At 37.3% G+C, this 18,598-nt stretch overlaps 1 protein-coding gene across 27 annotated transcripts in view; it reads right to left on the reverse strand.

Annotated features, from left to right (window-relative positions):
• The window catches only part of MAP2 (microtubule associated protein 2), a 139,942-nt gene that overhangs the window by 62,445 nt on the left and 58,899 nt on the right, over window positions 1-18,598 (reverse strand). For 26 of the 27 annotated variants that reach the window (XM_081813729.1, XM_081813730.1, XM_081813728.1 and 23 more), the window contains one exon: window positions 15,018-15,302. In XM_081813729.1, the coding sequence (XP_081669855.1) occupies window positions 15,018-15,279 (262 nt within the window). In that variant the 5' untranslated portion in view covers window positions 15,280-15,302. The remainder of the gene's footprint in view (window positions 1-15,017; window positions 15,303-18,598) is intronic. The other variant, XM_081813726.1, reaches the window with a different exon arrangement.

The raw sequence follows: 18,598 nt of genomic DNA on the forward strand, positions 1-18,598 counted from the left end.
CAATTAGAAAAGCAAAGCACAGATCAGAAATAGTACCTACTGGAAAATTTTGCTTCTAATTTTAAGGGTTCACTTGGAAATAGGAAAAAACACATTTAAGCAGAGGAAATATAGTAAGCAAATATAGTTTAGCTTTATACTTAACTATTCTAGTTAAAAGTTTTTGCTGCTGGTGGTATTGGGGATTTCCAATGTGGTAATGTACACATATTTATATTGCTGTTTTTAGCCCATGTATTAAACATTTTTATCAATTAAGCTAGATTATAATATTTCACTGATTTTAAATTAATTTGAGAAAGAGAAATTTCTTGGGGAATATTCCCCTTTCAAATTTTCAAATTGCTTTAATATCAATACACTGAATATAATCATTAAGGCACTGGGGGAATTGATAATGTTTTTAGAGCACTTCAAAGCTTGGTTGTGTGTCTTATCAAAGTCATTGCTATTGTACTGCTCCTTGTAAACTTGTGAGAAATTGAATCATCTTCTGCATTAAGTCTTGAACACAACATATTGTCAAAAGATGTGGCATGAGGCATTATTAATAACATTAATGGAAAGATGAAATATCAGTGAAACTAAGAGACCTTAAATAAATGCACAGAGTAACTGTGGGATAAACAAAATTTAAAGGTGTGTGTAGAAACGTAGTACAGAGTGTGTGTTTTTAAGCGTGTGCCAGCTCTCATGCACAGAAAAGTCTCTCCATGTTTTTGAAGTTTCAACTGTATTTGAGTACCTCAAAGACTTTGATCACCTGAAGCAAGGCTAGGATTTGGGCAAATTAATGTTTCTAGAGTTTTAAAACCTGGGAATGCCTGAAGCAGAGAATATGATGGAAAAATCGAAAAATATTCCAAGGGTCCAAAAAATGTCATTGGACTAAACTTTCAAAATACAAGTTCTCTGTATACCAGGAATAGTTTTTACTAGTTATCTCTATAAAGCTAGTTATTTCTTCTAGGAGAAACTGTTACAATGAAGTGGTAAAAATCACCTTTTGTTCACTCCATCCTTCTCCTCCTCATCATAGTATAACTTACATAAATCTTTGCAGGCCTTGTGACTTAGAAGCATATGGAATTTAGGAACTATGCGATGGGAAAATCACTTTGTTCCCAACACATCGTACGGTACATTCTAGCAGCACATAGAGAGACCAACATGACTTTTATGTAATTATAGTTTGCTTCAATCTCCAGTCCTACCATGTTTCCAAGAATGAATGTGCAAATAGCAGCATACAACATCAACCTTATGTGCTTTCTTCTTAACAAGTCTCTCATGAACTATAAATGGTTTAAGTAAGCGATTCTCCATCTTCTATAACTGCCTATTTTATTTTTGCCGTTGTAGCTATATAAAATATCACCCACAAATATTCTCTTTACACCAGCCCTAAAACCACTTGGCAGACTCAAAGTCACTAATAAGTGTATATGGTAATTCTTTATAACTTTCAAATTGTACCTAAATTATATATATATATGTATGTGTGTGTGTGTGCGTGTGTATGTATATATATATATGTAAAACCAGAGAACCATATTCCAATAATCCTGTAGGAAAAGGTATAACAGAATTAATTACATTATGAAATTCTGAAAACTAAAATGCCATAGTAAAAAAAAAACAAAAAATAAGAAGAAAGATATAGTTTTGAGCTATCCCTCTATTATTCATTAATAATTTTTGTTAAATAAAAGCTCAGCCACAACACAAGATAAGGGGGGAGGTACATTCTCTGGAAAATTACAAACAAGTAAAATTGATAATAAAGACTTTTTTTTAGGACCTCTGAGTAGCAAAATCAAGAGACTTTGCAAAATCACTTTTTTTTAAGACAGTAAGTCTCACGTCCAATGTGCATTTGTAATTGGTCATATTATGATAGGAAAAAGCAAAGACTTTAATAGAATTTTTAATTTCCTCATGACAAAAATTATTCTAGAATAAAGACAACTTGTTTTGTATTCTGGATTGATTACTGCATCCCATGGAAATTACTATTAAGTGAATTTCTCTCCATCCACAGATACAAAAGTTTCATTATGTAAAATAAACAAGAACAAGTAATAGTAACTTCAAAGTTATCTTCAGAAATTTGCAAATAACATACAAATTCTACTTTAGAAAATACCCCTTAGAGATCTGTTGAAATAAAATTTGACATTGATGATTTTGCTTCAATGTTGTTTACTATGTCAATTGATATCTCTTCTCATCGTTACCAATATTCTAGAAATATTTGCAAATCCTCGGTGCCATCTATAGCATGTTTAAAACAGCCAAAGTATTCACTCTGTTTGAAGACACTGAAGCTTTATATCAGAATGTAAACAACATCCAGAAAGCATAAAATTCTAATTGATTATGGTAATAGCTCTGGTTGTTCTATTGTGGGAGCCCAGCAAAAAGAGAAAGGCAGATCAATTTTGATGGAATGGCAAAGCTGAGAAAAATGTAAGAACAGGATGCTATCTAGATAGATAGGGTGACACCAGGCAAGGCGACTGGGTTTTGCAGTGGGGTTGAGGGTGGGATTCTGACCATAGGAGGTAGCTTCAGGTGACTGCCGACAACCTGAAGAAAATGAATAGGATTCAGGAAGCAAATGAAAAGGTACTCAAGGCAAGGTTTATTTACTTCATAATTTTGCTCGTGGCAGGTCCCAGGTAGGCAGGTGCCACTGTAAGTACAAGCTATACTATGTTTAAAAACACAGGGCATTTGGCATGAAAAACACAATCGTATGTAAGGGATATGTGGGACTTCTTCATGATATGGTAAATCAGATTTCATAAATCTTCATTTCATTTTAGTAAAAGATGGCAATAAAAATCCAATTTACTACAAAAACATATGAAAAGATATATTATTTTCTTACTGACATATAAGAAAAATTTCTAAATCAGGACTTGTAGCTTTTTATTTTTCAAAATGAAATTACAATTTCGTTGTTTCATATATGGTAACTCTGATCACGAAGAGGTTGCCCAATTCCTCGTTTTAAGAATATGCCTGAAATCCCTGCTCAGCGGGGAGTCTGCTTCTCCCTCTCCCATTCCCCCTGCTTGTATTCCCTCTCTCGCTGTCAAATAAATAAATAAAATCTTTAAAAAAAAAAAAAAAAGAATATGCCTGAAAATATTTCTAATTCATTTTTATTTCCCTTGAAAGTTTATCAATCCTTTCTTCCCAACTTTCAGAGAGATCCTCTACCCCTCAAAAATGTTTTTTTATTTAAGCTTGTATTGGGGTTTGTTTTGTTGAAGAAAAGTTTGCTGTAAAAGGAAAAACTCTCGTGAGATAAGGGAACTTTGTGATTTCGGCTCTTTTTTCTTGGATAATTCACATGAAACACACAGGCATGAATAACTTGGTCTGATCAAAAGCTATAGGAAGAGAAGTATGGTTTTAATGCAATCACATTAATTAAAGCATCATACTTAAAACTTTATAGAACAAAATAAAAGAACCACCTCAACATTTCAATCAACTAGATTTTCCAAAATATTTTCTGAAAGCATATTTGGTAATTTTCATTTCTCTACAGACCTGGTAAAGAAAAGCCCTTTGTATTTATAGTTTCTTTCACATCCAATTGCATCAGATAACATAAGGGAGAGTTGAAACTCACTATTATTTGGGGACACAGGAGACTCAAGCATTTCCAATCAGAATCGAAGAAATGCTCAACATCTAAAAAATTTACTTTAAAAAGTTAACATAATTTGGGAAGTTTATACTCCTTCACATTAAAAAAAAAATTCAACCTTATCTGGTAATTCCAGTCCTAAGATATTAAATTATCAGTGAGGGTAGCTTCAATTTGCCCTTCCTTAAACAATGAAATCCAACTAGAAAGGAAATCTGTGTCACCAAAATGTCCAAGTTCTTGAGCAGTATTTTCAATGTTGCATTCAGATCATATGTGTAAGTTCAATGTGGTCCACAGGGCATTTCAGGAACTATAATTTTCATAGGCAGATATTTCATGAGGACAGGGATCATTGTTATCCCGAATGAACGAACTTTCCCCTCCTAAAATGTGACTTTTGAAAGTAGCATCTGCACTTGCTTCAAACTCAGTTCTTTGTTTCCTTTCTGACTGAAATCGAGACTTGTAAGAATTGGGTGGGAACTGACCTGGAGGAATATCTTACATGCTTTGGCACCTAGGTCAAGTTAGTGCATTTTTTTGGAGAAAAAGCAATTTCCCCTATGTTAGCATTTTTGTTCTGGTAAAGCTCTGAGAAGAGCAGGTTTATTCCAATCTTTCCAATGCTTTAGTCATAAATCTCTATTTTTTTAAGTTGATGAGAAAAAAAACAAAACAACCACTAGACAATTTCTCAAGAAAGAGAAAATGTACATGGGCTTTAAGATAAAGGATGGCAATGTGCAAAATGTAGCAAGGAGAAAAAGTATCTAAAAATTTCATTTTTAAAATTGCTTATAAAAGTAATAGTAAATGATGACGATTTTTCCCTTATGGAGAAGAAAAACATCCTTTAAATACTGAAATACTTCATGATTAGAATCAGAACATGTATATGGGAGCATCTTTCATTTTAATCCATCAAAAAGAAAAAAAATGGATTATAAAAAGCTTTTATCATTTTTTAAAATAATGAAACTAGAGAAGTATATCTCATTGAAAACAAAGCATTTTTGGGGTGTCTGGGTGGCTCATTCGTTAAGTGTCTGCCTTCAGCTCAGGTCATGATCCTGGGGTCCTGCGATGGAGCTCTGCATCGGGCTCCTGCTCAGCGGGAAGCCTGCTTCTCCCTCTCCCACTCCCCCCTGCTTGTGTTCCCTCTCTCACTGTCTCTCTCTTTCTGTCAAATAAATAAATAAAATCTTAAAAAAAAAGAAATCGAAGCATTTTTCCTAAAGTTAAGAAATAAATATCCCTATTATTCAGTAGAGAAATGCTGTTTATTATCTAAGAACTTATCATTTGCAAATCATTTTATAGACTCAAAGATAAAGTAGAGAAAAAAAGGGCATTGGTGATATTTTACTCAGGTTGGCCTTCAAAAATAGGATATATCTCTCCAAGACAATACTGGTATATTCCTTTAAAGAAGAAGGATAATTAAATCTATGACTTAGAACATCCATTTGCTTTAAGATTCAGATTGTCCATTTGTCAGAATTGAAATTTATGTGAGCTCCTGACCTAGAACAGTGAAGCAATCCTTACCTTACACCCAGAGGATCAACAGGGACACGTGTTTTAAAGTTCTGTTTGCAGGATATTCCAGTGCCATTTCAACTGCAACCAACTGTGACATTGGGCTCAATTTTGCAGGAATGAGCATGAGAAGTTATTCACTATCCAAGTGTTTCTTAGCTGTTAAATTATAGGTATCTCTTAAGTCATTTACTCTGAATTTCCATATTCTTTCCAGTTCGTTAATTTTCATCATCAAGAAAATATCTCTAATCAGATGTCATACTGCTATCTTAAGCCAAAGGCACATTTTCTTCACCCCCGTTTTCAGACCATGTCATCTTCCGCTATATCCTTTCTTGATCCTCTTTTCACTACAGTATTTCAGAGTTCCTACTTAATTCCTTTCAGTTCAAGCCAACAGTTCTATAATCCTCACTTTGATTCTAGCCTCCTCTCTTAGGTTCTTCATTTGCTTCTTTACATCCAGTATTCCTCCCAACACCATCATTCCCACAAGTGCATTGCTCATACTGTGGTATAATTTTTGTAGCCCCATTTTGCTCCTGAGATTTCCAATCTCAAAACCTAAGATGGATATGAACTCTTTCTCTTCATCAATTCCAAAAAATGTATTAGCACTTACTAGAGAAAATAATCACAGCATTACATACCATAAGGAACATGAAGATGAATGATGCATAGCTACTACCTCAAAACACTTATAACCTAGTGTTGCAGATTAAAACAAGTAACACATAAACTCAGTAGAATGATCCATATGATTAGTGCTATTAACAAGATATGAACATGTTACATGGAGGCGTTCAGAAGAGGAAGAGATTCCCCGGAGAGAATAAAATCAGCTCTGGATCTTTGACTGTGGACTCTGAGAACCTTTCCTGTGGGGTGTGCACCCTATCAAAATGCTTTCCCATCACTGTTTCAGTGCAGCACATGAATGAAAGCACAAATTAGTTGGGCAAATGTAACTAGTTTTGCAAAAGGGAAGATTGTTAGTTCACTCAGAGGAGTTGACCCTTCATGCTGGAGTCATTTACGAATGAACCAGAGGTGCTCATAACCCAGAGCTGTCTCAATCTGTCTTTCCAAATAAAAAATTTGGACTGAAAACCTTGAGTCTAATTTACAGGTTGCTGAAGCTGAGTCATCACTATTAAAGATGATTTTCCTCCGAATCTTGATTTCTCCATTATTATTCATTTTGCCTACTGTTGTCTTAAGTTTTGAGGATTACTGAAATAAGTTGTAAAAACAGACATTTTAGTCTCATCTCATGTTCTAAGAACCACCTAGCATTTGCATATTTGTTAAAAGTTGCAAGGAGAGCCTGGGACACGTGTTCTTTCTTTGCTCATCAGTTTGGCTGGGTTTCAAATTGTATTTTCTATCCGTGTTGCTGAATGGTGGCTCATGCTGGGAGATGAGCCACTCCATGAGTGGGCAGCAAGCAGCACAGTGTCCTTTTCCCCTCAGGACTCATGATGCCAAGTCAGATCATGCTCTCACGACCAGACCCGCAAGTCTGCACCAGTTGTTCTGTTCATCTGCTCCTGACAGGCAAAGCACATGCTTTATGTAATGTGCTAAGGAGCAGTGAAGGGTGAGGGAATGAGAGGAAGAGAAAAAGCCTTGGTACACTGAAGCAGAAAGAGTTGATTCATCACAGTAGCTTGGGGAGGAAAGAGAGAGGAGTGATGACCATGAGGTATTCCCCAGTCTACTAACCTCTTAGCAGCAGTAACAGCAAAACCAGAGCCAGCCCTTGAGGTGGTATTTGGTAGGCAGTGGCAGATATTTTTCTCAGCTACATACAAGCAATAGGATCCATGTATATGTACGTTATTCTTTTCAAAAAATACATTATTGATCAGTGATTAATATATTCTCAAGATATTAGAGCAATTTATTTGTTGCAAATTACTATTAAAGTTGTTCTCTTATCTTTTTTCCCCCTCTCTTTTGTGAGGAGAGAATTCTTAGAAATATGACAAGAGACAGATAAAGGGCATGCACAATGCTCATCAAAACAAAGGCTTAGGTTGTCCAAAAATGAATCCAGGAAGACTTGCTTTCATGACTGATTATTTTTGAAATCTGCTCACTGCAAATAAAAAAGAATTTATGAAACATTTAGAATTCTTCCCTAAGTGGAGGTTTTAAAAACTTCAAAAAATGGGAATACCTTAAAAGAAAAAAATATGATGACCATACATGACAACAAATTAGAGAGGAGGATATCTGATAAAGTCTTGGGAAATACGGGATCAGGAGGGAGGGTCAAGTAAGAAAATACAGTGATAAAATACAATGATAATTAAATTATATTTACATTTAAAAACAAGCCAGACAGAATTTTACAAGTAGGTCTGAATTGTTCTTAGCTCAAATCTCTTGCACTGATTAAGATTCAAACTCAATAAAATAATTTTTCAAAGTGTCAGTGGCCCAAAGAGAATGATAAAACACCTTTTTTTTTTTTTTTTTTTTTTAGTGCTTATGACTGTGGTTCTGACATTTAGTGTAAAACAAGATGGTAAAGAAATGAGACTGATTTCCAGCAAGTGCATGGGACGAATTTTCTGGAAGAATATACATGGGAGTAAATGTGTATGCAAATTAATCTTAGTTTTTAAATATCATATTACACTGTGTTAGATAGAGCCTTGTTCTTCACAACTGGAAGTGTTTGTAGGCAATTAAAATTCCAAGGAACAAAAACATGTTTTAATTTGTTGAGTCATTGTGTTTAATTAAAAGAAGTCTAGAGACACCGTTTTCCTTATATTTTGATTCAGAATTATTGGCTTAAGACAAATCTCATCCTACTTTAAGACTTGTGCTGAAGAGCAAAGATAGATGTGAAGTGGATTTTTATAGGAAGAACTACCTTATATATAACTGCACATTTAAGTAAACAACATTATCCAGTGCCTGTCTTTTCCTCCACTTCGTAAAAACACTTTAAGCTCTAGCTAGCAATACCTACTATATATAAGCTCATATCTTACCAAGAGTAAGAGATGCAGTTCTTTACTATAATGTCCATGTAAGTGAACGCTCGATTAGGTACAGACCCTTCTCTTTCCCAACAAGACAAGCCACATACGATGATTGAAGCTAATACCCCAAATCTGCTTCAGATGGTATAGAGACCACACAGGACAAAGCAAACATGACAAATACAAACCTGGTGGAATTGCCCTTTTTATCAATCCTTTTGTCTTTCTTACTCTTTCTAGCCCCAGATGCCTAACTGTTCAAAGGAAAACACTGACAAGATCCCCATTTTCCGTACTCATCCATCGGCACCGCCAGGCTCAGACGCTTCGCAGTGAGGCTGTGTGCTTTTCTGCAGATCCACCCTTGAATGCTAAATAACTCTGCTCTGCACACTCCTCTCTCTGTGGAGCTCAGGGAAATGAGTGGTTGCCATGGCAACAAGGAAAGGAAAATCTGCAACCTCTTGTATTGTTAGGCCAGCGTGTTTATTTGCCTTGCAGGGTGGTGCAGATGGCTTTAGTGGTTTCACAGGAGAAACGGTTCTGTACTTTTTTGGCTCTGCGTACATTAATATAATATCATATACAATATGCCATATTTGAAATGGGATGATGAGTCCTACTAGTAAATCTCAAATCTGGGAATGGAGGCGGGTTGGACGAGAGGGGTAAGAAAAGGCAGGTTGGAATTTTCCAAGATTGGAAAGGGAAACAGAGAGAAGCTTAAAGGTATATTCAGCTCTTTGCACACAAGTGATGACAAACTTTTCCTCCGTCCCATATTTTTAAGCCAAAACTTACAATTCCAGCAACAATACACTTACGTATCTGAGCATGTTCATTGCCTGAGTTATGGGGATGTTAAAGGGCAGGTCAAGGCTTCCAAAGGCACAGCTCCATTGGTAAGCTCTGGAAAAGCGATAGTGTAGCACCTGGAAGAGCGTTTCCAGATCTCACTGCTTCAGGAGGGAGTAGACCTGAATAGGATCCCTGGAATGCTGGGAAAACAAAGCAGCCTGGGGGACCTGGGGCAGAAGGGGGGAGTGTGTAACTGAGGAAATGTTCTTTAATCTTTAAATTTACTCCAAGAGATAGCTGATATTGGCTTTTGATGATCACAAAAGCCACTTATACTCTGACTGGTGCTTCCTACTCGTGTTGAAAGCATTGTACCTTGGGATAGTCAAAATCACAGAAGCATGATTTTCAATACTTTGATGTTGCGGCATCTGTACACTTCTGAGAACCACCTCCTTTCCTGCTCCACTCATACTGAAAACCAAGACTAAAGTTTGGTTTTCTGTTGTGCTTAAAGGTCCATGGATGTGCCTGTTCTGCGATAGAAGGGGCTATAAGTGAGAACTGTGACAGCTGGCTGTGCTATTATGAATCTGGCAGCGTGCGGTAGTGGACGTGCACTAGTCTATGCAGCGGGGGACCTGCAGTCCGGTTGTAGTCATATGATCTTGGATGGGTGACTACACCTGTGAAAGGTGGTCTCACTTACTGGTTTCTTCCAGTTGTCTTTTTTTTTTTTTTTTAAGATTTTATTTATTTATTTGACAGAGAGAGTGTGCACACAAGCAGGGGGAGCAGCAGAGGGAGAGAGAGAGAAGCAGGCTCCCTGCTGAGCAGGGAGCCCCACGTGGGGCTCTACCCCAGGACCCTGGGATCATGACCCAAGCTGAAGGCAGACACCTAACCGACTGAGCCACCCAGGCACCCTCTTCCAGTTATCTTGATAGGAATACTAATATGAGCTTGGGCCCCACCCTCAGATAAGAAACTTAAAGATGGGGCTCCTAATTTTCACTCAGAGTTGGAACTCTGGGGGTACCAAATGTGGTCCTCTTGCTTTCTTCCATAACAAGGTGGAAAAGAGAGGAAAGGTTTATTATAAGCCTTTTATGATTCACACTTTGGAAGACAATTTAAAAACGGTGGGGGGTGGGAGGGATGGGGTGACTGGGTGACGGACACTGGGGAGGGTATGTGCTATGGTGAGCGCTGTGAATTGTGTAAGACTGTTGAATCACAGACCTGTACTTCTGAAACAAATTATACATTATATGTTAAAAAAAAGAAGAAGATAGTAGGAAGGGAAAAATGAAGGAGGGGGAAATCGGAGGGGGAGACGAACGATGAGAGACTATGGACTCTGAGAAACAAACTGAGGGTTCTAGAGGGGAGGAGGGTGGAGGGATGGGTTAGCCTGGTGATGGATATTAAGGAGGGCATGTATTAAATGGAGCACTGGGTGTTATATGCAAACATGAATCATGGAACACTACATCAAAAACTAATGATGTAATATATGGTGATTAACATAACATAATAAAATAAAATTTAAAAAATAAAAACGACTGTTTTAAAACAAACAAAAAACAGAAAGAGACTCATAAATACCGAGAACTAATAGTAGCCAGAGGGAATGGGGTAGGGGAAGGGGCAAAATGGGTGAAGGGGAGAGGGAGGTTTAGGTTTCCAGTTATGGAATGAAGAAGTCACGGGAATAAAAGGTAGAGCCTAGGGAACATTGTCAGTGGCCCTATAATAGCATTGCATGGTGACAGATGGGAGCTACACTTGTGGGGTGGAGCATAATCTATAGACTTGTCTAAACACTATGCTGTACCCCTGAAAGTAAAGTAACACTGTGTATCAACTATACTTCAATAAAAAAATAAACTAAAAAATTGATGTTTTTAGAATCATTATAATAATACCTTTTCTAAGTGACTAGATTCTCAATGGTTTCTCATTTCTTTTTTGGGGGGCTTTTGTGGCATGGCTTCTAAAAAGTTTACTTTAGTTAATTAATATAAGAAAAATTCGTAAAGTAGCAAAAGTTATGCTACAACAGGTGAGCAAATAATTCTATCTACTTTTCTATGGATTAGCTTTAAACTGTGAGGAAGGAGGGGTGCCTGGGTGGCTCAGTTGTTAAGCGTCTGCCTTTGGCTCAGGTCATGATCCTGGAGTCCCGGGATCAAGTCCCGCATCGGGCTCCCTGCTCAGTGGGGAGTCTGTCTCTCCCTCTCCCACTCCCCCCTGCTTATGTTCCCTCTCTCGCTGTCTCTCTCTCTGTCAAATAAATAAATAAAATCTTTTAAAAATAAATAAATTGTAAGGAAAGAGACGAAATCTAGAAGAGGAATCCATAAAGAAAGAGAATTTAAAATATTATTGCCTTCTCAGTTCTCTTCTCTCCCTGCCCCCAGTCTCAGCACACAGGATCAAAGATAAGCTGCCTTTGGGCTTGCATATGGAAAAATAAAAAATTATTATGGCCCAAAAATGAAGGTGAACATCGAAAAGGGTAGGTGAGAGAGGACAAGTTCAGATCTTCGGTTGAAGTAAGCCCGCCTAATGAAGGAAAGGGGGTGGGGAGAAAGATGCAGTAATTGAGATGCATTTATCATGTGATCTTGCTTTTAGAGATGAATAAAAATAAACAACCTTGGGGATAAATTCGTTTCTAACAATGAAGAGAGGACTATAGTAAAGTATGAGAGGAGAAGAAAGATCCTTGGATTCAACTAGTAGTGGCCTGGACACCACAGTGTATAGTTGAAGACCTGATGTTACTGGAAAATATGCCATGTTAACAGTGCCCCAAGAAGTATCTTTTCTAAGGGAAAAATACAATGTACTGATAGATCACACGTGAATGGTAAAAGAGGAGGCCAGTGTACTGCTCCTCTGGTCCTCTTTAAGATAATCCCCTTGAAATATAATGCCAGCTCATGTTAGTGAACCCAACCATCAAAGGACAGAATTTTTAAAGACCATATTTGAGATCTAAGAACACTTCTTTTTATTGGGAATGATTTTTGTTTGTGAAACAGTTATGTATAAACCATCAATAATAAAATGTATTATTTTATTAAGCCAAAGTTTGGAGAGAAATCTAATTGCACATTAGCTTATCACTGGAACATCCTCTGTAGGTATGAGGAGACAATATTGTACATTTTTCCTTTCCCACAGCTTTCCACATTGTATGGACTTAATACATGGCCTGTTATTTCTGGAGGGAGGTTAATTTAAAATCACACCCTAGTTTGGATTGCACACCTTACTCTGCTAATCCACAGCTGACTGTTTACAACTTTTGTCACTATGAACATACATATAGAACTTCCGGAGTCAGATTCTCAAAGGTAACATAAGATTCATGTGAAATACGATGAATTGAATTCAAAATTAACTCTGGATGGTCCTGAACCCATAAATTAAAAGAAATGTCTGCTAATCCCTTTTTAATCTAAATTATTTTCTCAAAGAAGCAGGTGAAGACACACTGACCTGGCAGAGATTTTTCTGATGCTCTTAAATACTTAAGACAACTGAAAAGAAATAGTGAGTGATGTTGGCTCTTTGCTGCTTGACCGAGCACACACAGTGACTTTTTTCTTTTGTGTATTATAAGCCTCTATCATATTCTGTAAGATTCAACTGATAAGACTTTTCAATAGATTTCACCATTAATTTGAAAAGGACTTTCTTTTTCCTTTTGCACTCATTCATGCACTCATTCATTCATTCATTCATCAACATACATTAATTGAGCACTTGAAGTGTAATGTCAGGTGTTGCAGGATAGGATGATGAGAAAAACCCTGGCCTTTCACATTATCTCTTGCCTTCCGCACAACCGTCTTGCTTCAGCATGTCCTCATCTCCTCATGGCTCAATTTCTTCAAAACCTTCTAGTTGGTTCTCCTGACACCCAAGTCCCACCCTGTTCAAGCTGTATTCTACACTCAGCTGTAGAAAAAGATGCCTTGATCAAGAGTGCCCTGTTGTCCATATTGACACGACTACCACCACACCAATAACAATAATGGTAATTAATAGATGCTATTCTTTGATCTGTTGACTTTGTACACTTTACCATCTCATTTAATCCTCATTGTGACCATGAAAGGCAAAAACAACATTTTTATTTCAATCGTATCCACAGTTTCTTACTAATGGGGTGTATGGGCCTGTTGAGCACTGCATAGCTTCTCAGATGCTTGAATTAGATTGCACACTCAGTCTCCTCTCCTGCTCCACGTAAGTCTTAAAAAGGAATGTGATGTGATCGAATGTTGAAACTGAACTATCTTGAGGTCAGGCGGTGTTTAACAGATGCTGAGTATCATTGGGTTTCCCTTCGAGCAATTAAAGTACTCTGCCACCCCCGTGTGAGTCTGCTGTGACTTCTCAAGATGCTTCTGTGCACAATTCGGGAAATTTGGTCCTACGTAGGAACGATCCCTCTTCAACGCTGCCTTTGTATACTGCTCATCTGGCTCAGAACACATTGTGTTTCACATTTGAATTGTGTGCACAGGTCTCGTGTCTGCTCCTGGATCATCTGCTCTGTGAAGCTCAGACCAGCCCTGGCACAGAAGTTGACACACCTTGCATATAGAAAACGTTCAACAGGGGTGCCTGGGTGGCTCAGTCGTTAAGCGTCTGCCTTCAGCTCAGGTCATGATCCCAGGGTCCTGGGATTAAGCCCCGCGTCGGGCTCCCTGCTCAGCAGGAAGCCTGCTTCTCCCTCTCCCACTCCCCCTGCTTGTGTTCCCTCTCTCACTGTCTCTCTCTCTCTCTCTCTGTCAAATAAATAAATAAAATCTAAAAAAAAAGAAAAGAAAAGAAAACGTTCAACAGTAGTCTATCGAATGAGGGGATTAAAAAAATTACCCTATGTCCTTATGTAATTTCTCCCCAGTTATTTGAGATGCTTTTAATCTTACCCCATTGAATTTAAATATATTTTTTGAACAAAGTGTACAGTTGAGAAGTGTTGCTGACTAACTGATGGAGTGCAGAAAAACCAGTGTTTGACTAGGCAGGGGATGACTCTGACGGGGGCATAACCTTTCTGAATACTTGTGGTTTACCTACTCTTTTTGGAGCAGCATGTTTGCGAGTTACTGTGTTCAAACACATTACATTCTGAGTACAGAAAAAGGAAAATAATGGTGAAGAATACAGTGCAGGTGAGTGTTTCTCGATGCTGTTAATGCTATATGATGACTATGCCATCAATGACGATATTATCAATGACAGAAGAAAGAGGACTGCTGGTAGAAATTATACTTTGAAAGTAAGTATTTAAGAGTAAATCAAATTATGTTCTCCTTTAAGCATCTGTAATATTAGTTCTTACAAAGCTCTCTGAGGAAGTATGGAATGGTTCCCATATATGTGTGTGTGTTTCCTTTCCTTCTCTTTTTTTAAGATTTTATTTTTTTTAAGTAATCTCTACACCCAACATGGGGCTTGAACTCACAACCCCGAGATCAAGAGTCCATATGCTCCACCAACTCAGCCAGCCAGGGGCCCCAATCTCTCCTTTTTTTTTTTTTTTTTTTTTAAGGCTTGGAGATAGACTCCAAACTGCTTTCTGCCCCCAAAAGTAAATATGCTTCTATTCAGTCAATCAGATTTAGGTCCAATATCATTCAAGATAATCAGGAAGTAACTATTTGTGAAATCTTCTTTCACTGAGTTAAAATGCTGACAGTTACTAGCAACACACACACACACACACACACTGAGCCATTTGTCTATTAAAATTAAAGTGGTATAAACTAAATAGGGAGATGAGATGAAGAATACAATTAATTTGGGGGAACATTGGGCTAGTTCCCAAGATTTTTCTCTCCTTTTGGTGTCTATTTCCCCTGACAGACTGGAATTTCTGTCCCAGCACTAGTGAAAGAGGATCATCGCAGTAAATTAATTCACTTTCAGATGAAACAGACTTCAAAGCACAAAGCCAGCCCTGGGACAGAGGAGCCTTTAGTTACCTGCTGTTTCTCTGTCAGCTGAGGTCAGCTCTCCGTTGATTCCATTCTCTTTGGTATCTGAATAGGTGCTCTGTGACCCATGTTCTCCAAAGGCGCCCTCTTCATCCTCCCTGTATGGGAATCCATTGGCGCTTCTGACAAGTCCTTCCCCTGCCCCGCCTTGATCCTTAATCTCAGGTGGATGTGGGTGTGCAGATGCCTCTGTTAGTTGAGCTGAGGTCCAGTGAGGCGCCTTTCCTTCATCTTTCCGATCATCTGCCATTCTTCCACGCCCTGTGACCTCTTCTGGGATTGGAATCAGAAAAATGGTAGCCATCAATTTGGGAAAATCTGATATAAGACAGGGAAAACTTACAGCAAATGGTTAGCTATGGCCAAAAAAAATGCATAATAATCCACTGTAAATATCAAGCAAATAATTGTTGTTAATACTTTGGTTTTTAACAGATCTTTTCTGGCCTATCCCTTTAATATATGACCATCATCAATTTATATATATATATATACATATTTATGTATATGTGTGTATATATATATTTTTTAAACTAGTGTTTGACATTTAAGGAGATATCTAACTTTCATTGACATATGATATTGACTGTACAGTAGAGTCAAAGAATTCTTCAGGACAGGGGAAACCACAGTATGAGGAAATTGGGTAGAAAAAGGTAAGAAAAGAAATGACTAAGGGGAAATGATGAATTAGGGAAGGTCACTCCAAGTACTCTTTTAAAAACACTACTCTCCCCGAACCCTAGAATAGACAATGTCTTACGTAGTAGTCCTTTCTATTTCAAAGGTGTTCAATTCAAACCAGAGGTGGATATGTTTTCTTGGATACTGTATATTAAAAGATAGTTTTGACTTAATTTTTCAGCAAACTTCCCTAAACCCTATCTACAGATTAAGAGTATATACAGATATACTAAGATTTTCTCTTAGTATAAATCTTACATAAAGAATAAAAAATACAGTATTAGGCCCACATCCTACCTTATAATGTTATTTCACAGCTAAGTCAAATCAGATATGGAGAAGTTAAATCACTGACATACATCAGGTAGCTGTAAATTATAGTGAAGTTTGGATAAGTCATGGAGCGGGTGTTCTGCACACGTTAAGTGAGTGATGGATATCGCATGGCCTTCACTTCCACGCCACTAGGTTTGGAAATGTAGTCAAGAAAAGGTGATTCATCACTCAGTTATTTGTTGCCAGCAAGGTAGTCTCATGGATGCCCTATTGTCCCCACACTGAGGATGAGGACACAGGCAATGATTGTCTCTGACGGAAACGAAGAACACTTTGCTGTTTTCAAAACCAGTAACTCAAGTAAAAAACTCCAAAGAAGCAAACAGAATTGCATTAAAATAAATCCACTTCCTGTTACTAAGCTCTGTTTAGAGACTCACAAATAAATTAAGCCATAAAGAAAGTTAAGTTTTCCTACTAGATTCCTAACAAGTATTTGTCTTTTTTTTTTTTTTAATTACTGAATTTCAGTGCTTTCCTCAGGTTCTCATTCTAGTTTTCTATTCATACCAGGAAGAGCTAGATGAGTTAACTCATTTAAACTAATTTGACTACAATACCAAACCTCCCCCCAAATTGCTTTCTATTAGGGTTCTATTTACTGTCCCTAAGAACATATTTAAAAAGGATATAAGAGGTTTAGCTTTTAAAACATTGAAGGACTTGTGAATAAACCAAGGAGCCTCCTTATATCACTGACAATGCGTAAAGAACTGGATCCACAGAAGGGTTTCCTCCTCCGTAAAGTTAGGACAACAATGCCTAGTTTACTGTTTGTTATAAAGTGTGAGCAGAAAAATATAAAGGGTTCATTCAGCGCAGTCCCAGTCATGCTCAATAAATAGTAGTTACTATCTCTGTTATTGTTGTTAGAATGATACTACTAATCACTATATCACAAATCATTATATATAAAATATTTTAAGTAGTTTTCTGGAATTATTGCTATAGGAACAAGAGCCTGAAAACGCGGTGATTACAATAACAAGAGTTACTTGCAAATCTGTCTCCAGATATTATGTAGGACTGAAAGAATGTTCCAAGGCAGACATGGCAAATGTCTAATGGACTGAAGAAATACCTAGATTCCAATTGTGACCTTCGTATTTGAGACCCTGGCTCAGCATCCTTCTCCTTACATGCCTTGGTTTCTTTGTATTTCTTTTCTGAAAATAGCTTAATTAAAATTTCCATATTTTTATGTTGTCCAATCTATTTTGCATGCAGAGTGAATACTTGTAAATAGGAAGTTTCCCCAAAGGAAGTATATTCCTTGTTAATGCCACTTTAGAAAAAAAAATTACTGGGTTTTAATTTTAGAACACTTTTAGATTTACCGAAATATTAAGCAGATAGTAGTACAGAGTTCCCATGCACCCCTGTACACAATTTCCTGTTACTAAAATCTTACCTCAGTATGGTACATTAGTTATAATTAATTATAAAATATTAATACATTATTATTAACTCAAGTCCATAGTTTACTTAGATTACCTTAATTTTAGCAATTTCCTTTTTTTGGTTGTTCCAGAATTCCATCCTGCAAACATTAACATTTCTTTTCATGTCTCTTTAGGTTTCCCTTGGCTGTGAGAATTTCTCAGACTTTCCTTGTTTTTGATGACCTTGTAAAATACTGGTCAGGTATAGATAGAATAATTCCTCTATTGAAATGTGTCTGATTTTTTTCATGATTAGTTTTGGGTTATGTGTTTTGGGGAGGAAGACCGTCAGTGCTAAAATGCTCAAATAAGCTTGAGAAATGCTGAGTTATAGGGGCATATATAACTTGAGCTTTCTGAGAGCTTTTGATATGCTACTGGAATTTTGGAATCTCAGGGAGGGGCAGTGACGTCCAAAGCATTCCAACCAATGGGCCATAGAAAACTTTTTCTGATGCTGTGTTTATTAACATGTCCAAAAGGATTTGGGAAATGCTTAGGTTTGCATTTTAGCCTTTGTTTAAAGCTGAGTGCTGTGAATTGTGTAAGACTGTTGAATCACAGACCTGTACTTCTGAAACAAGTAATACCTTATATGTTAAAAAAAAAAGAAGAAGATAGTAAGAAGGGAAAAATGAAGGGGGGAATTGGAGGGGGAGATGAACCATGAGAGACTGGACTCAGAAACAGACTGAGGGTTCTAGAGGGGAGGGGGGGTGGGGGGATGTGTTAGCCTGGTGATGGGTATTAAAGAGGGCACGTACTGCATGGAGCACTGGGTGTTATATGCAAACAATGAATCATGGAACACTACATCAAAAACTAATGACGTAATGTATGGTGATTAACATAACAAAATAAAAAAAAAAGCTGAGATTCTCAGATCTTCACAGTAAATAAAACAATATAAACACCCAAACTCCCAGTCCCCTCCCCCCACCCCCCCCACCAGGGCTCTCTGGAAAAGATTTGTCAGTGACAAAAAGTCCTCACCTTGGACCTAAAAAAAAGCAATGCCTGACTGGGGAAGAGTATCACTTGGTAATCATCCACTTAAAATGTTAAGATGCTTTGTTTTCAAGATACCAGGCATTTAAAACGTAAACT

Source organism: Leptonychotes weddellii, chromosome 3 (genome assembly GCF_054177405.1).
Source record: "Leptonychotes weddellii isolate Sample4059 chromosome 3, ASM5417740v2, whole genome shotgun sequence".
Lineage (NCBI taxonomy): Eukaryota > Metazoa > Chordata > Mammalia > Carnivora > Phocidae > Leptonychotes > Leptonychotes weddellii.